Raw genomic sequence first — 25,615 nt, forward strand, 5'->3', positions numbered from 1 at the left:
GTATATAAAATATTGTCATAATGCAGGACAAAGATTCTGTATGTATGCATGAATGTGTGTGTGTGCCTGTATGTGGATGAAGCTTAAAATGTTTTTGACTCATTATAACGTCTAATACACACACACACACAAATAAAACAGGATATAGCCAATTGACTTAATCCCATTATGTTACTGTAATACATTAGTAAAATAAAGCATAGTCCATCTTTATAACATGAATATCATTATGCCTGGGATATGTTGACAACTAATGCATTTTTAATTATGCAAACAAAACCCGGAACCATCTAGGAAGCCAGTATTAGAAGCCAATGTTATCATTAGAAATAAGAGCAGACTGTGTTTAGTACCAAGTGCAAAGAGAATTTTTCAAATCCACAAAAGTTCAAGGATTTATAAAGAATTAAAAACAAAGGAAAGACAAAATTAAAAAAACACAAAACAAAGATTTTTAAGTGGCCAGTAAAATATGTATCTGATGGATAGAATAAAAAATTTAAAAAACTAGGTTTCTAGACTAGTGAATAGACATCTTACAGTAGCGGAGAAATAAAGTACAGTTGGACAATTTTTCAGCATAACGCTAAGTGAGAGCCAAAGGTTTAACATGAAATGTTTATAAATAATGGTTGTGGTAATGGTGATGGTGATGATTTTTATTAACACCCACCCCTATACAGAATGACAGGTAAACTAACCCTGATTAAATTTGAACAAAGAAACATCTTTCCTCTATTATGACGGCAGAAACCTTTTCTATCGTTTTTGCAATTAAACAGTTCAACAAGAAGTTGCCGCTTAGCCACCATTCCACATTTCTTATTTCTTTATTGCCCACAAGGGGCTAAACATTGAGGGGACAAACAAGGACAGACAAAGGGATTAAGTCAATTACATCGACCCCAGTGCGTAACTGGTACTTATTTAATCGACCCAAAAAGGATGAAAGGCAAAGTCGACCTCGGTGGAATTTGAACTAAGAACGTAACGGCAGACGAAATACCGCTGAGCATTTTGCCCGGCATGCTAATGATTCTACCAGCTCGCCGCCTAATCCAGATTTCTATCAGTGGTTCAGTGGCAGTTGGAAGTATTTGTCTCAGGGGAAGGTAGTGGTATGTACAGTATCAACTGACTTCAACACTAGTCAACAACACTCCTGGCATGCGACTTCACACATCAAGATTCAACAAACAATTAGCCTTAACCAGGTTGACATTCCATTGCACGTTATTGATAGATATTGATGATCTAATTAGAAGACAATAAATGTGCGCCCATGAACGGCATACACCTGGCAACGGCAGAAATGATCAAAATAAAAACAAAACATGATTCAACATGATTGAACACCCTGGCAATTGAGGACTCTAGCATTAACCCTTTCGTTACCAACCCGGCTCTGACTCTGAGTATAAATGTCTTATTTTCATAAGTTCTGAATTAAAATCGTCCTCCAAACCTTAGTCCCAATTTATGTTCCTAACACTAGCTTAATGATAACCAAGTTATTTTATACTAAATTCTTTGTTATATTTAAAGTAATAGAAAGAAGCACAAAAACGAAAGGGTTAATCATGTTTCTAGATATCCTGGATATTCTATAGCATGTACAGAGACAACTTCACATCTGATCCCCAAAGACCAAACCTTATAAAAACCCCTGCTCACCGCTATGTCTTCTGGCTCTACATGAGTCCTAAAATAGGGTAGGGTTGCATCATGACTGTTTCAAATGCCACCTTATTGCACAAGATGAAATTAAGGGCAAATTCCAATCACGCCAGCTAGCAAACACCCATACCTAAACTAGCAGAATTATTCAACAGTTTCAGGATACTGGAAATATTCCATGGCTGAAGCCATACTCTAAAAGTTACTTAAAAAAGCAAAAAAAAAAAGAGAGAGAGAGAAAGGTGTCATGATGTACTTGTACTTGTGGCGGTGTTCACCCAAGGTGGGTTGAGCCGGCTTCTTCTCTAGTCCTAATGGCATCACGAACCATGGTGGCCCACGCTCGACAGTCCTGTGCGAGGCCACTGGAGATAGCGAGCCATTCGCGGTTCCATCTGTGTAGACCGACCACCTGCAGAGCTGAGGTGTCATGATGCACCAAACACTACAGACAAACCCCCCCACCCACATAGATAACAATGCTAATCAATCACCTGACAACAGATTATTCTTAGATCATTGTATCTCATTGATCTCTAATTGGGAAATTTGTAATTCCCTTTAAATCTTTATATATGTATTAAGATATTTCGTTATTGAAAAGGTTGCAAGATGCAACGAAAATTTTAGGAAAATAAAAATAAGAAATAAGTGGAAATTTTACTGGTGAGTGTGTTACATAATAAGGCACAAAAAGAAAATGACTCTCCCCAGACACAACAGAATATGTATTAAGATATTTATATATGTATTAAGAACATTCACTTACTGTTAAAATAAGCAACAATTTTTACAGAAGGAGCATTTACTGAGTACGTAATCTGATAAATGTCCAAACTTCAACATTTTCTAATGCAGGGTAAACAAACTGAGGCAGATATAGTCAAATATGAAGGGTGTAATAACCACCAGATATCTCTAAGAGTTGATTAAACCTATGGAGTTCACTGACTGTTAAAAACTTTCCAACTAGTGAAATAAAGCTGCTTCTAAAACATCAAACATATGCTGAATATCTTGGGGATAGAGTGACATCTTCTTTATATATAAAAGTGAAGTTGTGTGTCTGTCTCCTACGATTTAGATTCCTAACTACTCCCACATTTTGCGGTGCAGTGTAACCAAAAGTGGGTATCTTTAGTCGTGATTCATATCGAGCCCTTCTGGGTATCAGCGCGCGTCTACGATGAGTCTACAATTTAAAAAAAAATTTACCATCATTTTTTCCCATTTTTTTGCTATTATATAAGGGAAGTAACTCTCTAAAAATGTATTATTAAATCTCAGAACGTAAAAAGCTACAGTAACACCCCCTTTGTGGTTAGCCATATTGAGATGGCTATTATACTTTACATCTCTAAAAATGCTTATATAGTTATTTCCCTTACAAACCCGAGCAACACCGGGCGATACTGCTAGTAATTAGATAATTTAAAAGAATCATGTCATAGAAATCAAAATAAGTTAAACAATATGTGGTTGTTTCAGCTGCTCTACATCAATTCTCTTTGGTACTCGTACAACTGCACTACGAATCTTCTTGCAGACCGTGAACTTGAACTTATCCCTAACCATTTTGTGATCACTATCACGATCAGCACCTCGCAATACCCTGAAACTGCACAAATCTGGTAGGTCAGCTTTCAGAGTTAATACAAAGTCAACCATGTGACCTTGCTTTGAGCTTTGATCTTGATAACTTTAAGCATCAACTTAATTACTTGCTTTAGACTTTAATATGGACTCTCTTTACTCTTTTACTTGTTTCAGTCATTTGACTGCGGCCATGCTTGAGCACCGCCTTTAGTTGAGCAAATCAACCCCAGGACCAATTCTTTGGAAGCCTAGTACTTATTTTATCGGTCTCTTTTGCCGAACTGCTAAGTTACGGGGATGTGAACACACCAGCATTGGTTGTCAAGCGATGTTGGGGGGACAAACACAGACACACAAATATATATACACACATACACATATATATATACAAATATACGGCAAGCTTCTTTCAGTTTCCGTCTACCAAATCCACTCACAAGGCTTTGGTCGGCCGAGGCCATAGTAGAAGACACTTGCCCAAGGAGCCATGCAGTGGGACTGAACCCGGAACTATGTGGTTGGTAAGCAAGCTACTTACCACACAGTCATTCCTATGCCTAGACTGTATAATTTTTGCAAATGTTTAGTAAAAAAAAAAAAAAAAATTTATGCCTTTTCTATTGAAATTTCATCTGGGCAAGTAGAAGCAAGCAAAGTAATGTGCTTTATCTAATGTCACAATACAACGGCAATAGAGAAGGTTTGGACCCAATAGTGGTCCCTTTGAGGGTAGCAATAAAGAAAAAGACAAAGAAAGGAATTAGCAGTGGACAAGCAGGAAGATATTTCAAAAGCAACAGCAACAACACTAGCAAGCAGACATGCAGGTTAGTATTTATTGTGGAAGCAGTAAGAATAGCTAAATCATGAACACACAGTGTAGAAGAGAAAGAAATACTTACCAGAAAATTGGCGGGACACTTTCATGCCGCATGCTGCAGACAAGTCATTTGAAGACAAACACACACATGCACAGAAGTAAATATATAATTAGTTAAAAACAAAATAAAATTAAATAAAATTTAAAAAAAAAAAAAAAGAAGAAATAACGATTAAAGTGGTTGATCGTCACATCTTGGATTTCATGAATAGTAAAAGCATGCAGGGCAAGTTTAAGACAAGGCAACCGAAATTTAGAATAAATAACAAGACAACAGGGAAGCAAAGAGAAAAACAATACATTCCGCTATCACTTTGCTTCACCTATTATTGACCCTTTTTATTGAATGCAAATCTAATGCTTGTCCCATATTATAGACATAACTATAACATATTATAACACTTGTCCTATATTATAGACATAACTATAACATATTATAACACTTGTCCCATATTATAGACGTAACTATTACATATTATAACACTTGTCCTATATTATAGACATAACTATAACATATTATAACACTTGTCCCATATTATAGACATAACTATAACAAAGTAAACATTTAGAATTTTTTTTTTTAGTGACAATAACCCTTTCATTAAAGGTAACTTTGCCCTGAAATTTAGAAATTAAAAGAGACATCCATAATTTATTGAAGAAGCTACATTGAGTGACCACATAGTTCATCATATTTATCATTTTATGTCCATTTCCCATGCTGGCACGGGCTGGATGGTTTAGTAGGCATGGTTTCTACTGCTGGATGCCCTTCCTAATGCCCTTGGTTTAAATGCTAAAGGGGTAATCTCCATTTTCCATACTGGCATGAGTTATACAGTCTAACAGGAACCGGTAAGCCACAAGCCTGTGCCAAGCTCCAGTCTGTTTTTTCATGGTTTCCATGGATGAATGCACTTTTTAATGCTAACCATTTACAGAATTCATGTGGCACCAGCAAAATTACCAAGTAACAATGTTTATCAAAATCTATTATTGTGGTGTGTTTGTAAATACTGTAAGCTTACTATGCAAAGGAAGATATAGTACAGTCAATCCAATGGGTTTTCACACTGTTTCAGTCAACTAGTTTTCACTCAGAATGCTAGGGGTCAACCCAGGCTATAGTAGAAGACCAAAGTACTGTGCAGCAAAATCAAACAGTCTTTCATCTACATTAACTCTTTAGTGTTTAAACTGGCCAAATCCGGCCCAATATATTCTACATATTTTATATTCAAACTGGCCATATCTAGCCTCTCACACCTAACCTACAGTGACATTCTAAAAATAAACAATCACAACATTGAAACCTCAAAGTTATAAGGTAATGCATGATTAATTCAAAACAATTTAAATAAAAAAGCATTACATCTGTAGTGATCCTATACAACGGCGCGCGCTCGCGCACCGTCCATTTGTATTTCGCGCGTGCGGGGTTGGTGCTTTCACCACCGGAAGAAGAACCCTTTTGCCTACGTAGCAGTTAGCCGAGGCAAGGGGGTCGTAAGACGTTGACCACCAGCGTCCAGCAAGCAGCGACTTGAGACAGCAGCGACTGAAGGCGACAGTCACGTATATTTTTTCTCCGTCCGAACTTGATTCTAGCAGCACCATACCAAAAGGCCTTTAACCAAATTGTTGCAGACCACATCTTCTCCCTGTTCCGGACGCCATCTTTGACCAGTGTCGTTTTGCATTTGAACACTTTCTTATTTTACAGCGATAAGGTTCAGCACTGACACATTTATACCAAAGGGATACCAGATAACCACTTATTGTTACTGTTACCACATTAGAGAATAAAGTAGTATATATATCTTTTACGTCTGCGTCTTGTTGTTTCTGACTGGTAGAGAATCTGGATTATTAAAGCAACGGCTAGTGATTGCCTCTTGTACCCCGAAAGTACAAGAGAAGATATATTCACACTAAAGTTCGTTTCACATTTAACAGAGTAATCTGAACACTAAAGGGTTAAGTGGACAATGAAATTCTCCAGAAAAATCTGCATCTGCTCATTTCCTCAGTAAGAAAAGATTAAAGTTGATGTTGGACAAGAGTTTCTTCTACTCAACTTCAGAACAATATCAAGTCTACTCAACCTCACCTCTTACCAACATTTCCAGTGAGAAGAGGAGTGTTCGTAACCTTAAGGATCAATTGCTTTTATTTTAAAGTACTTGATTGTTTCATGTCTGAGGGGATTTATTTTGTACAATTATATATATATATATATATATATATATATAAATACAGTGTACATTTAAACACATAAGAGGCATCCATCATAGGATACCTTGCACGCTAGAGAGAACAGTTAAATCCCAAACCACTATAGGGATAAAATTTTGAAAGCATGGAAAACGGACGTTAAACGATGATGATGATGATAATGTCACTGTCATTCAAAGAAACAAAAATATTGATTTTTATGCACTTAAATGAAATAAATAAATAAATTTTAAAATCTTAGTAATTTTTAACTGGATCAAAAAAAGTTAAGATGACATAGTTATGAATAATATAAAGACTACTAAGTGACAGAAGCTCATAAAATCCCCTTATAATTATTATCAGAGTGGGAGGGGAAAACCTCCTCGAACAGATTCTTATCTACTTTAGGCACAAGGCCTGAAATGGGGGGGGGGGGCAGTCAATTAGATTAGTATGCAACTGGTACTTTATTCATTGACACCGTAAGGATGAAAGGCAAAGATGACCTCGGCAGAATTTGAACTCAGAACGTAAAGACAGATGAAATACCACTAAGCATTTCACCTGGTATGCTAACATTTTTTATTTCTTTACTGCTCACAGGGGGCTACACACAGAGGGGACAAACGGATTAAGTTGATTACATCGACCCCAGTGCATAACTGGTACTTATTTAATCGACCCCAAAAGGATGAAAGGCAAAGTCAACCTTGGTGGAATTTGAACTCAGAATGTAGCAGCAGATGAAATACTGCTAAGCATTTGTCAGCTCATTGCCTTCCTTGAATTTAATATTCTTTTCTACTCTAGGCACAAGGCCCAAAATGTATGGGGAGGGTCCAGTCAGTTAGACTAACCCCAGTATGCAACTGATACTTAATTTATCAACCCCAAAAGGATGAAAGGCAAAGTCAACCATGGCAGAATTTGAACTCAGAACACAAAGACAGACGAAATACCACTAAGCATTTCGCCTGGCATGCTAGTGTTTCTGTTAGCTCTGTTGAACAGATTGAAAGTAAAAAAAAAAAAGAAAATTTATTCACATATCAACATGACAAAGAAAAAGGTAAAAAACAAAACTATTTAAACATGCAGAACCAAAAAAGATATGATATGGACATGCTATAACATAGTAAAAAAAAAAAAAAATCAACTGAGTCATCATTGGTATTTAGGAGTCTAAATGCCAAAATAACTGTTACATTCTTGAGCATTTTTTAATTCTCCTAAGATTTACAAACTTTATTGCTGTCAAACTTATAAATTAAAAAAAAAACTGACAAATTTCTCAAGTTCAGAATTCCAATATTTTTCTAGACTAAAACCCAAGAGAGGAAAAACATTTAATTCTAAGATTTTCTTTTAAATATGAAATTGAAATTCAAGCTTAAACTAATACAGTACCGAACCTCTTATTTAGCTTCAAGAAATCCAGAATTTCCAGAAATCCGAAAATACTGTGCGATCATCATCATTTAACATCCATTGTCCATGTTGGCATGGTTTGACCAGGGCTGGTAAGCTGGAAGGCTGCACCAGACTCCAGTCTGATTTGGCGTGGTTTCCTAGGGTTGGATGCCTTTCCTAATGCCAACCACTCCGAGGGTGTAATGGGTGCTTTTACATGCCACCAGGACAGGTGCCATGTGCACGACACCTGGGTGCTTTTACATGCCACTGGCATGGGTGCCAATTTGTGTGACACCGGTATCTTCCACTACTGTGATTTTGCTCAGCTTGATGGATCTTCTTCTTAAGCACATAATGCCAAAGGTTTCAGTCATTGCCTCCATGAAGTCCAAAGCTCGAAAGGAATTCAGCCACTTTGCCCCTGCGAGGCCCAATGCTCAAAAGGAACTCACCCACTTTGCTCCTGTGAGGCTCAATGCTTGAATGATATTCTTTACATGCCACCAGCATGGCTGGACTTGGCTTGATGGGTCCTCTCAAATATAGCACATTGCCAAAGGTCTCATTCACTAGTCATTACCTCTGTGAGGCTCAAAGTTCGAAGATCATGCCTCACCACCTAGTTCTATGTCTTCCTGAGTCTACCTCTGCCACAGGTTCCCTCCACAGTTAGAGATTGGCACTTCTTTACACAACTGTCCTCGTCCATATGCAACACATGACCATACCAGCACAGTCATCTCTCAAAAGCACCATATCTGATGCCTCTTATGCCTAACTTTTCTCTCAAGATGCTTACACTCTGTTGAACATGCACACTTACATTACACTGCAATATATTGCACTCTGTACTGAGTATACGGACCCTGCTTTTGAAGTTGGTTAATTTGCACGAGGAGTGTTAAAAATAATTTTGTTCTTTACTTTTTGAAGTGGACTGATAAAGATTAATCCTTGTAATGCTCATTTACCCACATTATCATGCATTAACTCATAGCTTTGAGATTTTTAGAGACATTGTATGGTAAGTGTGAAAAGCAGAATCTGGCCAGTTTGAACATAAAACAGGTAGAATATTTGAGCCAGATGCAGAAAACCTGTATCTGTTAAATAAAATCATGCCTTGCATTTTAATTTTCATCCTACAAACATACTGTATACTTGATACAGTATGATATATCATTATATATATCATGATACAGTATGATAACATAAATATTATACTGTATACATGATACAGTATGATATAACAAGAGGATTAATAAATATCAAACAGAAATCTATTAATTTGAATCTGTTCAATACAATTTAGCTCTTCACTTTCCATTTTTCATTTTATATTTTAAGTATATATTTAGACTCTCTCCAGAAAAGCAGACATTCCAATCTCAAGTTCCCCTCCTCTAATTCCCCTTCCCCTCCTTTGTCTTGCAAGTTACTTGGTGACCCCACCAGTGCTGGTGCCACTTAAAAAGCATCCAGCCCACACTGTAAAGTGGTTGGTGTTAGGAAGGGCATCCAGCCATTAAAATCCCTGCCAAAACAGACACAGAAGTCTGGTGCAGGCTCCTGCCTGGCCAGTTCCTGTCAAATCGTCCAACCCATACCTGCATGGAAGGTGGACATTAAACAATGATAATGATGAAGATTGCAAGATAACTGGTCCACTAGTGTATTCAATAAACAAGCCATAAAGGTGGATAGCAAGAAAAAGAACCCCAATATATTGTTGAATTTCAATTCAAGCTCCAGCTTCAATTTCATATTGCCTAAATACTGATTTTGGTTAATGAAGCTCTTGGTTTTATCAGTTTGAAACCTCACAACCAAAATATACAGAACATATCAAATAACTATTTAATATATTTCATTTTGGGATTTGGTATGCAAGATTCTTTATGTGAGTTTGTGTGTTGAAGCATATTCTGTTGTGTCTGAGGAGAGTCATTTTCTTTTTGTGCCTTTTAATTTAACACACTCACTGATAAAATTTCGACTTATTTCTTATTTTCATTGCATCTTGCAACCTTATTGAAAAATTAGCAAGATGCAATGAAAATTTTAGGAAAATAAAAATAAGAAATAAGTGGAAATTTTACCGGCAAGTGTATTAAATTACAAGGCACAAAAAAAAAAAAAGACTCTCCCCATACACAACAGAATATTTAATATATGTTATTAAAATTTCTCACTCTTTGAGTATAAGTATTTCATTTTCCATAAATGTTTTTCTTTTCATTCAAAATACTTCAAAAATAAAAGTTTAACAAAACACTAAATAAATTTGGTTTACATTCATCTTTCCTCTCAACACTTCTAAATCGCATTCAGTACCATGTTGCTGACATCAGTTGAATGATGCATGCTAAAAAGTAATTAGTAGCAATCAAGAGAGACATTCTTCTATGCATGTCAAAGGAACTAACATGCTGACAAAGGTGACGAAGGTAGTTGCTTACCTGTCTATGGTTTTATGCTCGTTAATCAATAGCTTGCGAGTAGTTTGAAGCATCTGAGAGAAGTTTGCCTTTGATTTTTTCCTGGATTTTATATCACTAACAACCTACAAAGAAAATAGAATTAAATAAAGATACCAATTAGAAATTATTAATTAATCTACATTGTATTTACTATGAATAATAACAAAGGGTAAAATTAATTAATTAACTAGTAATCAATAATTTCACCAAGTAGAATTTGGCATGAAAAGGGACCATTTCTCGGTAAACTTTAGTAATATTTTATAATTAGGATTCAGCAAAGATTTAGAAATAGCAGCCAGAGAACATTAGCTATTTCCTCTACTTTAAAAATTCTACATTCTTTATAATGAACTAATTCTGAAACGCGTACATGGGTAATCAAATATTGATTGATTTTCGTAAATTTTCATCTCTGCCTGTGTGGATTGTTTTCAAGTACTTTGTTTTTGTCTGGGAATCTCTTGTATTTACTATGAGTATATATATGTGTAATGGAACTGGTTGATTCTTTACACTGTTTGGGTGCAACCAATTTCCTTTCTTTAGTTTCTAGAAACTACCAGTCAGGAACCAGAACGCAACCTTAAAAAATATATATATCTCTTTATTTCCTTATTTACAAAAGAAGTACGTTGGTTTTGGTATCCACTTGGTTCGATATAGCAAGGCTGAATTTTAACATTTGTAAGATAACCTTACAACAAATTCAGCAGCAACAGAGCAGGTCAAATCCTAAGCGTCTGGAACAGGAGAATGGCTGATCACACGTTTAACACATCCTTTCTCTTCAATAGCCGTGTCTCAAGTCAACAACGCTAACAAGGAACGCGATAGAATTTTCTTCTCCAGTCTCTAGCGCACGTGCATGAGGGAACTTCCTCAGGCCTTTCAAGAAGGTTCCAGCCCCGCACATGCACACTGAAGAATGATGTTCCACACACGCACACTGAAGATTGACGTTGTGTGTGCGCACACTGGAAAATGACGTCACTACATATGTGAGTATTTAAACACATACACATACCACCACTATTCTACTACACTTTCAACATTTACTTTCCCATGTTGGCATAGGTCAGAAGAGGGTATAGCGGGGCGTTGTTTCTTATAGCCAGATGATCTGTCACCAAGAACCAACATGTTTGCAGGTGAGATAATCAAACGTCTATCAAACAACAGCCCGAACATGCCTTTGTGGCAGACTGCAAGTGAACAACGTAGTAACAAAGCCGTTGCTTATAATCAGTGAGTGAACCTCGATTTAAGATGAAGGAAATATGAATAAACTCACAAAAACACATGTAAAAACAAGCTTCTTTCAGATTCTGCTGACTAAATCCATTCACAAAGCTTTAGTTGGCCCAGAACTAGAAATCTTGTGGTTGGGAAGTGAACTTCTGAAATATACACCTACACACACACAGACATACATACATACATACAAACAAGTACATGGTTGTGTGTATATACACTTGACTCTTTTACTCTTTTACTTGTTTCAGTCATTTGACTGCGGCCATGCTGGAGCACCGCCTTTTAGTCGAGCAAATCGACCCCAGGACTTACTCTTTGTAAGCCTAGTACTTATTCTATCAGCCTCTTTTGCCGAACTGCTAAGTTACGGGGACATAAACACACCAGCATTGGTTGTCAAGCGATGTTGGGGGGGACAAACACAGACACACAAACATATATATATATACATATATATATGTATACATACATATATACGACGGGCTTCTTTCAGTTTCCGTCTTCCAAATCCACTTGCAATGCTTTGGTCAGCCCGAGGCTATAGTAGACGACACTTGCCCAAGGTGCCATGCAGTGGGACTGAACCCAGAATCATGTGGTTGGTAAGCAAGCAACTTACCACACACCCACTCCTACGCCTAGATTTCAGTATACAAATGAGAGAAAGCTTCATGTAGTGGAATTCATTCATTCAGACAACAAAGAAAAAAAATTACCCGCTTTGTTGAATGACACAAATAAAGTGTGTGTGTGTGAAAAAAACACAAATGTCATTCAAAATTTACCAAAACAGCTGTCATAAAATTTAAATGCCATTCATGTTTACTTGTTATACCTACGTCACACAAAAGATCCAGTTGTAAAATCTATGACTATAAACTAGATTTGGTATTTGCATACCTACAGTATTCTGCAGATACTTGAAGTCCTCAATGTGTTTATTTTCCTGTGAGCTTAGTATTATTGTACCTAGCCATTTCTGGCATCCTACTGATTGATGTACCTTGATTCTTAAGAATCCTCATAACAAAATTATTATATATATATATATATATTTATATTATATTAAATTAGAGATAAAACCACTATTAGGCAAATCAAACAATGAAAAACTTAAGGCAATACATAAAATTAATTAATTTATATTATTTTAAATATATATCAAAATTATTAAAAGTTTAATAAAAGATAATGAGTAAAACGAATTGGACAGCCATGAAACGATCATTATCTTTTATTAAATTTTAATAATTTTGATATATATTTAAAATAATATAAATTAATTAATTTTATGTATTGGCTTAAGTTTTTCATTGTTTGATTTGCCTAATAGTGGTTTTATCTCTAATTTAATATAATATAATATTTTACTATAAAATTGGATTCAATCCTAAATCTGATTTTTCCCTAATATTTTATTATATATATTTATATATAAATATATAACAATGGCAATATCAGTGATAAAGTTGATGACAACAGACGAAAATAAGTATTGCGATACTGACCTTTTGCAAGACTGAATATAATAATTTAATATCTTTTGTTACTGGCAGAGCAGGATCCAAGAAAAAGTCATGCAAAACTGGCTGAGGAAACAGACATAGACGAGAGATCACAGATGTAACTTGAAGGTTCACAGCATAACTCTGCAAAAAAAATAGGAGTGTTTTTGATTGGTAACTGGTCATAATTCTACAAGGAAGAGGTCAGCATGTTTTACTGAATTTATTAATTTTATCAAAGAAAGGATAAGTTATCTCCAACAGCATTTAAATGTAAAATGTAAAGATGCAGCAGAAACTACTAAGAGGCAGTACTTTCTAGTTTGTGTGTCACATAATTGTCAGAGGCCATAATATTTTATCTCAAATTCTTTATATTTGTAGATTAAAATTCAACAATGATAGCTCATATTGATATGCTTATTCATGAAAGTCCAAATATATTCTGTCTAATAGTCACACTAAGATCAATTTTTTAAAAGGCAAAGGCCTTGTGGCTAAGAAGCTCGCTTTTCAATCATGTGGTTTCTGGTTCAGCCCCACTGCATGGCACCTTGAGCAAGTGTCTTCTGCTACAGCTCTGGGCCAACCAATGCCATGTGAATGAATTTGGTAGACAGAAACTCTGTGGAAGTGGCGAGCTGGCAGAAATGCTTAGAGGTATTTCATCTGCCGTTACGTTCTGAGTTCAAATTCTGCCGAGGTCAACTTTGCCTTTCATCCTTTCGGGGTTGATAAATTAAATACCAGTTACGCACTGGGGTCGATGTAATCGACTTAATTCCTTTGTTGTCCATTTCCCTCAAATATAATATATACATACACACATACATAGATAGATATATACATGGTTGCGATATTAAGTTGCGAAGAAACAATCTATTTGGTGATAAGTTCAAACCTCCTTACTACGCCAACTGTCTTGTACTGCTGAGCAAGGCACATAACTCTGTTTGAATCAATCTATCTAACAAATAATAAATACTGTAATCAGATGAAACACTACCTGCATCATCATCATCATCATCATCATCGTTTAACGTCTGTTTTCCATGCTAGCATGGGTTGGACGATTTGACTGAGGTCTGGCGAACCAGATGGCTGCACCAGACTCCAATCTGATCTGGCAGAGTTTCTACAGCTGGATGCCCTTTCTAACGCCAACCACTCCGAGAGTGTAGTGGGTGCTTTTACGTGCCACCAGCACAAGGGCCAGTTAGGTGGTACTGGCAATGGCCACACTCAAATGGTGTTTTTTATGTGCCACCTGCACAGGAACCAGTCCAGTGGCACTGGCAACAACCTCGCTCGAATGTGCCACAGTATAACTTGAATATAATTTTTTCCCTATACTTTGAGTTCAAGTGTGCCGCCAAATTTTAATTTATTTAATTTAATTTTTTTTTGGCTCAAAAAGCAAAAGCAAGGCCATGTAGGGAGACATGGAGTAATGTACAGGGAGGGTGTTCAAACAAAGAGTTCAGGCCATTTCTGGTCAAAAGAGACTTTGAACCGAGCGGTCGTCGGCATCTTCACTATCTTGTCCAGCAGCTTATTCAACGGATGAAAAGAATGTAAGTGTGTACTGCAAGTGAAAAAAAGGTTGCAGAGCACAGATCTAAAGGACAATCTCAGTGAATCAGTTTGTTTTTCAATTCATTATATTACCTATGTGGGGGCAGTACAGCATGAAAAGAGACCACTCTTGTTTCAGTAAAGAACGGTAAGCATTAGGAAAGTCCAAGTTATCAACTAAACCCAACAATATTTCTTTACTGCTCATAGGGGGCTAAACATAGAGGGGACAAACAAGAACAGACAAAAGGAGTAAGTCGATTATATCAACCCCCAGTGCATAACAGGTACTTCTTTTAATTGACCCTGAAAAGATGAAAGGCAAAGTTGACCTCAGAACATAACGACAGACAAAATACCTTTCTTTTTTTACTACCCACAGAGGGAAAAAACAACGACAGACAAATAGATTAAGTCGATTATATCGACCCCAGTGCATAAGTTATTTAATTTAATTGACCCCGAAAGGATGAAAGGCAAAGTCGACCTCAGCGGAGTTTGAGCTCAGAATGTAACGACAGACGAAATACCATTAAGCATTTTGCCCAATGTGCTAATGATTCTGCCAGCTCACCGCCAACAATATATTCATGTCTAAATCCGTTGAAATCATTCTCCTCTTTCTAGCATGTAAAGATGCACATTAAAACTACACTTTAATGGATTTATTTTTATATATGTAGAGACATAAGTAATTATAATGACAAGAAGTTGTGTCATCGTCATCATCCTCATTTAATGTCCATTTTCGATGCTGGCATGGGTTGGACAGTTTGACAGGAGCTAGCAAGGTCAGGAGCTGGCAAGGCCAGGTGGTGTCAAGACCAGGAGCCACACCAGGTTCCATAGTCAGTTTTGGCATGGTTTCTAAAGCTGGATGCCCTTCCTAACACCCACCACTTTACAGAGTGTACTGAGTGCTTTTTATGTGGCACCAGTACCCTTCAAAGGCAAGTATTACCAAGGTGGTTTTAAGATATAAATAGCATATTTTCTTGCAGAAATATTATTTTCTAAGCTGTTCTTTTATTTTTCTACTTTGTTCTTAAAAGGTTTCAAAGGTAAAACAAACTACATCCCAAACTGGATAGAAATTAAAAAAAAAACAACATAAAATATAGTCAAGAACAAAAACCTGTAGTCAAATGAAACAACAAATTCTCCAACTAACTGAGGAATCTTTGTTCAGGTTTAACAAGTGTCTATGGCTAGAATAAAGTGGAGGCGTGTGGCCTAGTGGTTATGGTGTCAACATCATGATTGTAAGATTGTGGTTTCGATTCCTGGACCGGGCGATGCGTTGTGTTCTTGAGCAAAACACTTCATTTCACATTGCTCCAGTCCACTCAGCTGGCAAAAATGAGTAACACTGCGATGGACTGGCGTCCCATCAAGCTGGGGATCACATATACCATTGAAACCAGGAAACCGGGCCCATGTGCCTGGCTAGGCTTTAAAAGGGTGCATTTATTTTTTAATATGGCTAGTATAAACAAATTTATGTTCAAGAGTAAATTAACAGTATAAAAATTTTAATAAGATGTTAAAAATATTAAGTCAATTATCATCATCATCATCATCATTGTTTAGCGTCCGCTTTCCATGCTAGCATGGGTTGGACGGTTCAACTGGGGTCTGGGAAGCCAGAAGGCTGCACCAGGCCCTGTCTGATCTGGCAATGTTTCTACGGCTGGATGCCCTTCTTAATGCCAACCACTCGGTGAGTGTAGTGGGTGCTTTTTACGTGCCACCGGCACGGGGTCAGACGAGGCTGGCAAACGGCCACGGTCGGATGGTGCTTTTTACGTGCCACCGGCATGGGGGCCAGACGAGGCTGGCAAACGGCCACGATCGGAGGCAACGGCCAATTAAAAAGAAAATAAAATCAACAAACCTGATGCAGCATCTGAGAGAGTTTTGAAAATAACATCTGAAGAAAAGCACCTTCATAAAAGCCATGGTCTGATTCCGTACTGCAATCCATTTGAGTAGGCCATTTCCAGTCTTGGCACATGTTTTCATAAGACTTAAACTGTCCAATTTAGAATAAAAGAAAACAAGTAAATTCCAAAAGTTATACAAAAAAAATATTTAATAGACAAAGCACAAACATAAACATATCTAATGTGGAAACCACCGAGCAGTTGCTCAACTTGTTGGAAATAGCAGTGAAATTTCCCTATGGTTTTAAAAGTGTCTTAACCGTTTAGTATTCATATTTCTCTTTCACATATAATGCTTATTTATTCAGGGTCACTGAGAAACTTGCAAGATAAGAACCCCCTTCAGCCAAGAGGGGAACATTAACCAAGGTGGTTTAGGATATCAAGAGGAAAAATATAATTCAAGGGGTGCACAGTAAGAGTGGAGAGTGTTTTGATGACTTATGGTATTGAACTCAATAGGCGGTGAGCTTGCTGAAATGTTAGCACGCCGGGCGAAATGCTTAGCGGTATTTCGTCTGCCGCTACGTTCTGAGTTCAAATTCCGCCGAGGTCGACTTTGCCTTTCATCCTTTCGGGGTCGATAAATTAAGTACCAGTTACGCACTGGGGTCAATGGACTCGACTTAAACCATTTGTCTGTCCTTGTTTGTCCTCTCTGTGTTTAGCCCCTTGTGGGTAGTAAAGAAATTGGTATTTCTTCTGCCGTTACGTTCTGAGTTCAAATTTCGCCGAGGTCGACTTTGCCTTTCATCCTTTCGGGGTCGATAAATTAAGAACCAGTTACGCACTGGGGTCGATGTAATTGACTTAATCCGTTTGTCTGTCCTTGTTTGTCCTCTCTGTGTTTAGCCCCTTGTGGGTAGTAAAGAAACAGGTTCTTAATTGTCTCTCGACAGAATGTAGAAAGAGGGGGAAAGTGTACTAATGGGTAAAGTAAAGGCGAGAGGGAGAATGGAAGACAGAAAGTGTGAATGGATGGATGAGACAGAGAGAAAGAGAGAGAATGTGTGTGTGTACAAGGGTGAGTGAATGAGAGAGACTGAGAGATGGAGAATGAGCGGGCCAGGGAATGGGATTGAAAGACAGAGAGTGTGGGTGTGAGGGGCGGGGGGGGGGGGGCTCAGTGAATGTGCAAGTCAATCAGAGAGAGAGAAGTTTGTCTTTTTGGTATTTATTTTTGCCATGCTGAAGCAGTTTAGAAAAAACCTCACCTGTTTATGAGCATCCCGTAAGTACATATCATAACCGCTATCTGCTTCAGGTAAAGCTGATTTAATATCTTCAGGTAAAAGGCACAAGAAACTACAAAGAAAAACACCAGAAACTTACAAAAGTATAACAAGATTGGAGTCTGGTGCAGCCATCTGGTTCGCCAGACCTCAGTCAAAATCGTCCAACCCATGCTAGCATGGAAAGCAGACCTTAAACGATGATGATGATGATGATGATGATGGATCCTTACCTGTTAATAACTTTATGAACTTCTGAGCGATAATATTTAATAGTCATCTCAGGAACTTTGTTATCTTGGGAGAGGAAGAGATTATCAGAATCATTTATTTCCGAAACAGCTTGTTGTTGTTGTGGTTGTGGCTGTGGTTGTTGTTGCTCTTGTTGTTGTTGTTGTTGAGATTTTGATGTTTCATCCTCGGAAACGTTGTCTGTTGCTGAATCGGTGTGGTTTTTTTCAGTGTCTGAATTACTTTGAAGCGAAACTGTTTGGTCGTCGGGTTGTGGGGAGTCCTGCTGCTGTCCGTCTTTGGAAACAGAATGTAAAGGTGAGACATGGGAAGAATCATCACTGGAAAGAGTTTGTACGTCAATGGCTTCTGCTAATCGTTCCATTTCAACACTGCTGGGAGGGGACTGAGTCAAATCCTTACTCTTTGAGTCATCGGATTCGCTCATGGTTTCTGATTTTCCGTATTATGAAAACAAAAAAAATTAAAAAAATTAAATAAATGAAATATAGTCATATATGTACAAATCTTCAAATTCGATGGGGAAGCGGGGAATAAAATCAATTATATCCAATAGGCGTAGGAGTGGCTGTGTGGTAAGTAGCTTGCTTATGAACCGCATGGTTCCGGGTTCAGTCCCACTGTGTGGCACCTTGGGCAAGTGTCTTCTACTATAGCCTCAGGCCGACCAAAGCCTTGAGTAGATTTGGTAGACGGAAAACTGAAAGAAGCCCGTCATATATATGTATATGTGTGTCTGTGTTTGTCCCTCCAACATTGCTTGACAACCAATGCTGGTGTGTTTACGTCCCCGTAACTTAGCGGTTCGGCAAAAGAGACCGATAGAATAAGTGCTAGGCTTACAAAGAATATGTCCTGGGGTCGATTTGCTCGACTAAAGGCGATGCTCCAGCATGGCCACAGTCAAATGACTGAAACAAGTAAAAGAGTAAAAGAGTAAAGAGAGTAATTTAGGAACAGTGTGGTACTTTATTTTATCAACTACAGAGGATGATAGGCAGAGTCAACCTCAGTTGAATTTGAACTCAGAATGTAAAGGGATGACACTAAATACAGCAAAGCATTTTATCCAGTGTGCTATCATTATTCCCAGCAAACCACTCACAATTAGATATGGCTTATGCAGTCTGGCTTCTGCATAACTCTTGTAACTTCTTGCTCTTCTTCCTTATGCTAGTCTTCATCTTTTCACTCAAATCACCTGCGGTACTACTGTATCATCATCATCATTTAACGTCCGTTCTTCATGCTAGCATGGGTTGGATGGTTCGACCGGGGTCTGGTAAGCCATGGAGGTTGCACCAGGCTCCAGTCTGATTTGGCAGTGTTTCTACAGCTGGATACCCTTCCTAACGCCAACCACTGCGTGAGAGTAGTGGGTGTTTTTTATGTGCCACCAGCACAGGGGCCAGAGCAGGCTGGCAAACAGCCACGATCGGTTGGTGCTTTTACATGTCCCCGACACGGACCCCAGTCAGGCCACACTGCCATCTGCCACGTTCCGATGGTGCTTTTTACGTGTCACCGGCACAGGTGTCTTAACTACAATTTCCATTTGATTTATATTTTGATGTTGACGTACTTGACTATGAATGACAATATCTACTGTCAATCACAACTCACCACAAATAGAAGATACATCTCCCTCAAATCACATACTAACATCTTAAAAAAATGAAAGGACACACTGAATAATGCAGTCATGTAGATAGGGGGGAAAAAAACACAACAGTCCAGGTGAAATACCTATTTCTTTACTACCCACAAGGGGCTAAACACAGAGGGGACAAACAAGGACAGACAAACGGATTAAGTCGATTACATCAACCCCAGTTCATAAATGGTACTTAATTTATCGACCCCGAAAGGATGAAAGGCAAAGTCGACCTTGGCGGAATTTGAACTCAGAACATAACAGCAGACGAAATACCTATTTCTTTACTGCCCACAAGGGGCTAAACACAGAGGGGACAAACAAGGACAGACAAACGGATTAAGTTGATTAAATCGACCTCAGTTCGTAACTGGTACTTAATTTATCAACCCCAAAAGGATGAAAGGCAAAGTCGACCTTGGCGGAATTTGAACTCAGAACATAACGACAGACGAAATACCACTAAGCATTTCGCCCGGCGTGCTAACGTTTCCGCCAGCTCACCGCCAGGTGAAATACCTTTGATCATAAGTTCTGTTTGATCAGAGCTAACCTGAGATTAATCATCGACAACAAGCAACATATAACACCTGAATAACAAGTCTGACATTACAGAGTTTACTAATGGCTCACAAGAAAACAACCAATGCTCAGGAACATTTATGGAATATCAGAGTATCATAGGAATACTACTACCTACCTATAGTTATGGAATCGCTAAAAACAGTGTCAGCCAAAGATGCTGGGCATTTAGATTGTAAACTGTAGTGACAGGACACGCCTGACTGAATGTGTTTCCCTCCTTCTAAATTACGCAGCACCAAGTTGTATACAATGAAGCTACAATTCTTTTGTAACAAAGTATCAAAGAGCTTCAGTGATATCAAAGAAATCTGCAAATAAAAAAAATAACAAGAAAATAAATTAAATGTAAGATAAAGTAAAGCAATTTATTAAATGATTATTGATAACACTATTACTGGACTGACAAAATAACAGTTTTTAAAATCAAAATGAATATAGGCGCAGGAGTGGCTGTGTGGTACTAGGCTTACAAAGAATAAGTCCTGGGGTCGATTTGCTCGACTAATAGCAACGCTCCAGCATGGCCGCAGTCAAATGACTGAAACAAGTAAAAGAGTATAACAGTACCACAGTTTATCTATTTCTCTTGTGTACAGAAAGATAAGCTCTGTGTTCACTAATATTCAACTAAAAGAAACATTACTCAAAGTATCATAGCAAAAATATCTTGCAGTACCTCTTCAGACAAGTGATTACATCTTTCTATGAGGCGCATTTTCATCTTACAAGAACTCTCCTGGGACTTTTCAGGTTTCTTCTCATCTCCCAAAATGAAACGCACAAATTCTACAAGAATAAGAAACACATTTTCAAAAACAATAAATTTTAGTTTAATTAAAGACAAAATACTATTATAAAATCAACAGTGTTAAAAGAAAAACAAAAACAAATTCAACACAAAAAAACACAGTTTTTGAGGTATGTAGGTATGTTGATTTTTAGTCTCAAGTCACCCCTAATCAAAGGCTTTCCAACCATGACCGTCAAGCCTTTTTTTTTGACATAATCTATCCAGAATTACATTTTCAACATATTTAGTTTGCCCATGAATGATTAATACTAAAAACACCCTTACCACTACACTTATTTCATACCAGCGTCGCCTTACTGACACTTTTGCCGGTGGCACATGAAAAAACATTTGAGCGTGGTCATTGCCAGTGCTGCTGGACTGGCTCCTGTGCAGGTGCTACATAAAAAACACCATTTGAGCGTGGCCGTTGCCAGTACCGCCTGACTGGCCCTCATGCCAGTGGCACGTAAAAGCACCCACTACACTCTTGGAGTGGTTGGTGTTAGGAAGGGCATCCAGCTGTAGAAACACTGCCAGATCAAGATTGGAGCCTGGTGCAGCCATCTGGTTCGCCAGTCCTCAGTCAAATCATCCAACCCATACTAGCATGGAAAGCAGACGTTAAACGATGATGATGATGAATAATAATAATTTTTAATTTTAGACACAAGACCAACAATTTTGAGAAGTGACATCGATTTCAATGACTTTGATCTCCACACCTGACAGTTATTTTAACATCTCTATAAAGATGAAAGCAAAGCCAACTTCAGGATCGGAACTCAGAAAGTAAAGTGCCAGAATAAATACTGCAAAGCATTCTTGCTGATGCTTTAATGATTCTGTGAATCCAGTTAATAGCGAACATACCAGTGCCACGTAAGGAGCACCTGTGCTGGTACCATGTAAAGAGCACTCGTATCAGTGCTACATAAAACAGCACTCATGTTGGCACCATGTAGAAACCATGTCAAAACAAACAACCGGGGTCTGGTGCAGCCCTCCAGCTTGCCAGCTTCTGTCAAACTGTCTAATCCATGTCAGCATCGAAAATGGATGTCAAAAGATGATGATGGTGATGATGAATAATGGAACAAGGCCAGAAATTTGAGGGAGGGGGGTCATCATCATGATCATCATTTAACGTCCACTTTCCATGCTATTGGACGATTTGATTGAGGACTGACAAACCAGATGTCTGCACCAGGCTCCAATCTGATCTGGCAGAGTTTCTACAGCTGGATGCCCTTCCTAAAGCCAACCACTCCGAGAGTGTAGTGGGTTCTTTTACGTGCCACCGGCACGAGGGCCAGTCAAGTGGTACTGACAATGGCCTTGCTTGAATGTTTTTTTTATGTGCCACCTGCACAGGAGCCAGTTCAGCGGCACTGACAATGACCACGCTCAAATGTTTTTTTCACAACGCTGGTCAATTAAATCAACCCCAGTATTTCATTGGCACTTTATTTTATCAGCCTGAACAGAGATGCAAGTTAAAACTGATCCAAATGGAATATGAACTCAGAATGTAAAGAGCATAAATTGATAAAACAATAATAAAAGGATATTTACCAGACAGCAAAATACTCGACACAACAGTTTTTAAGCACCGCCTAAGGTAAGCTGTAGCTGCCACCACGCCAGACTCACTCCTGCAGGGCAAAATACATGAGGTTACTTAAGAGATAAAATCAAATTCATAGAAGGGTCACATTTTGAAGCAGATCACAACTCATCACCAACACCGTTTCAGTGTCCATTTTTCCATGCTTGGCTGGGTCAGACAGAATTAACTGATTGAGATTTTCTAGTCATATACCTGTCTGGTCAACAACCCTTAGCTGTTTCCAAGCAAGGTAATATTTTTTTCCCATGGCCAGACGTTATTCATGGAAGACTGGAAGCAAACAGCACTGCTTGTATGATGGTGATGCTCATTTACAACCATGATGACAAGAAATACTCCAAGATACTATGTCCAATGTACTAAGGAATCTGCCAATTCACTTGTCCTGGTGAAACTAATTAATCCTTTTTACTATGAGCAGAAGACCTGAAATTTATGGCTTGTCAATTGCATAAGTGACGGGGGCGTAAATACACCAGCATCGGTTGCCAAGCGATGTTGGCAGGGAATAACACAGACACACAAACATATACATACATACATATACATATATGTGAAAGGTAGAAGAGTCCAGTTTGCTGGACATTGTTGTAGAGCTGAAAACGAGGTAATTTCTACTCTTCTCCTCTGGAAGCTATCTGCTCGCGATACCAGAGGGCGCACACTCTCCTACCCTGATGTAATCTCCAGGGATACAGGCATCCAGCAACAGGACCTCCATAATGCTATGATGGACCGTGAAGTCTGGCGTAATATAGTAAATTCCCTCGTCTCGACCACAGTCGAACAACGATGATGATACACACACACACATATATATATATATAATACGACAGGCTTCTTTCAGTTTCCATCTACCAAATCCACTCACAAAGCTTTTGTTGGTCCCAGGGTTATAGTAGAAGACATTTGCCCAAGGTGCAACACAGTGGGACTGAACCTGGAATCATGTAGTTGGTAGGCAAGCTACTTACCACACAGCCACTCTTTTGATGTGATAAAAAAATAAAATAAAATGTCCAAATCTATATATATAAAGCTGAAGTTGTCTGTGTGTGTGTGGCAGGTTTGGTAGCCTTCAACTAACACTATCTCCTCTGAGACCCTGCAGTGCAAGTTGACCAAAATTAAGAGTATGATAGGAGAAGGCTTGCTCTTCATTCCGTAGAAGAAAAAATTCAAATCAGACCATGTTAAGACCAAAAATTTTTTACATAAAAAAGGTGCTTTTTTTCTATGAAAATCCCTATTTTTTTTTTACAATTTTTTGACTGCTGTGTCGCCATTTTTCAGTGTATTTCAACCAGAAAAATGTTCACTTAAAGAGAATAACAAGCTACATAATGCAAAATTTTTACTTTTCAAAAATTCCAATTCTAAAGGGTTGAAAAGAAAACAAACCCGAGGAACACTGGGCTATACTGCTAGTTTTGATTAAAAGAGGAAACTGGCACAGAATAATTGAATCAAAACAAGAAAATACAATTACGTTTGCATGATGGCTGGTTCAATGAATGCTACGAGGAAGTTGTTGTAGATAAATTTAGCAAAAGCTCGAGCCACTGTAGGATTGGCAATAGTGATAAGCTGATCACAGTAATCAAGCCAGGAGAGGAAGGACACAACATTACGTTTACCAGGAAAAGTTTGTTGGTTTTCAATTTCAGATATTCCATCTAACCTGGAAAATATATAATAATTGGAAATTAGAAACAAATGGAAAGATAGTAAAAAAAAATAAAAATAAAATAAAGACTTTTATCCATTACAACCTAGACACAACTGAAGTAGTTGACAGCCATAATCCTCGTTAGTGACAATGGCTGGAGACTTTCATAATTAGCTGAGGACCCATGGTGGATGAATAGCCAGGGACATCTGTGGAATTTGAAACTCAGAAAGCAACTACTCAGATTTGATGCTCTCACAAATCTGATAAACTATTACACTGGACTGGCACTTTATTCACCAACTCCATTTACTTTTTAAGGTGCAACATGAAGGACCTTTAGTTGCTATTTTTAGCAGGTCAAGTGACTGCATAGAAGATGCATTTTTATCTTTTAATTTTTTACTTGTTCCTGTCATTAGATTGTGGCCACGCTGGGGTACCGTCTAGTAGAATTTTTAGTCAAGTAAATCAACACAGCCCAGTACTTTTTTTTTTTTAATGCCCGGTACTTATTCAATTGGTCTCTTTGGCCAAGACCAACAGGTTTTACAGCTGGATGATCTTCTTACCTGTAACCACTACACCATAAAGTAAGAGTGGAACTTGTTATCCATTCTTTGACATTCACACAAAGAGGAACAGGCAGGCTTATATGCTTTGCTCAGAGGCACAAAAGTTTGACCGTCTGATCCTAAGTTCAAAACACACTTCAGTTGTAGTCATGAAAAATACAAACTTTATTTACCCCCATTTTGCATAAACTGCATCTAGGTCATCTGGATTGACTGTGGAAGGTAAACGTTGGTAGAGCTTAATGAGACGGTTGGTCAGATTGGTACAGAAGTCAGTATTTTCTATGAGACAGGTAACAGCAGATTTCTCTGGAAGACTTGAACACAACATTAGACCTTCACAAGCTTTCACAGCAACTCTTCCATCCTGTTTGGGAGAAATAAAATTACCATTAAAATAAAGAACTTTGGAATAAATATAGCTTATTTTTTGACACTATTTTTTAAAGACACACAAACATACATGTAAGTATATATATTCATGATAGCATGGAAAGCAGATGTAAAACGATGATGATGACTTGTATAGACTAGTTTAAATAAATTCCACACAAGACATTAGACAACCAAAAGCTATAGGAGATACTTAAGGTTCCACACATTGGGATTTGAACCTGCGAAAGACCGAGACCGCTGTGATATACTGTGACTGCGAAGACCCGAAAAATGAAGTGAGTTCATGGCT

General features: G+C 38.0%; 1 protein-coding gene and 1 long non-coding RNA gene across 8 annotated transcripts in view; both read right to left on the reverse strand.

Annotated features, from left to right (window-relative positions):
- LOC118767353 overlaps positions 1-862 on the reverse strand; it is a 1,211-nt gene extending 349 nt beyond the window's left edge. Inside the window, exon 1 of the long non-coding RNA XR_005003276.1 lies at positions 1-862. This exon is cut by the window's left edge and continues 226 nt beyond it. This is a non-coding gene — a long non-coding RNA (uncharacterized LOC118767353).
- Positions 1-25,615, reverse strand: part of LOC115223505 (protein FAM160B1) — an 81,386-nt gene that overhangs the window by 2,829 nt on the left and 52,942 nt on the right. For 6 of the 7 annotated variants that reach the window (XM_036511724.1, XM_036511727.1, XM_036511741.1 and 3 more), the window contains 11 exons: positions 25,104-25,297; positions 24,176-24,367; positions 22,632-22,711; positions 20,943-21,052; positions 20,382-20,574; positions 18,009-18,459; positions 17,758-17,848; positions 16,495-16,632; positions 13,029-13,169; positions 10,243-10,346; positions 4,176-4,208 (listed from right to left, as the gene is read on the reverse strand). In XM_036511724.1, the coding sequence (XP_036367617.1) occupies positions 4,176-4,208; positions 10,243-10,346; positions 13,029-13,169; positions 16,495-16,632; positions 17,758-17,848; positions 18,009-18,459; positions 20,382-20,574; positions 20,943-21,052; positions 22,632-22,711; positions 24,176-24,367; positions 25,104-25,297 (1,727 nt within the window). The remainder of the gene's footprint in view (positions 1-4,175; positions 4,209-10,242; positions 10,347-13,028; positions 13,170-16,494; positions 16,633-17,757; positions 17,849-18,008; positions 18,460-20,381; positions 20,575-20,942; positions 21,053-22,631; positions 22,712-24,175; positions 24,368-25,103; positions 25,298-25,615) is intronic. The other variant, XM_036511731.1, reaches the window with a different exon arrangement.

This window comes from Octopus sinensis, linkage group LG2, assembly GCF_006345805.1.
Source record: "Octopus sinensis linkage group LG2, ASM634580v1, whole genome shotgun sequence".
NCBI lineage: Eukaryota > Metazoa > Mollusca > Cephalopoda > Octopoda > Octopodidae > Octopus > Octopus sinensis.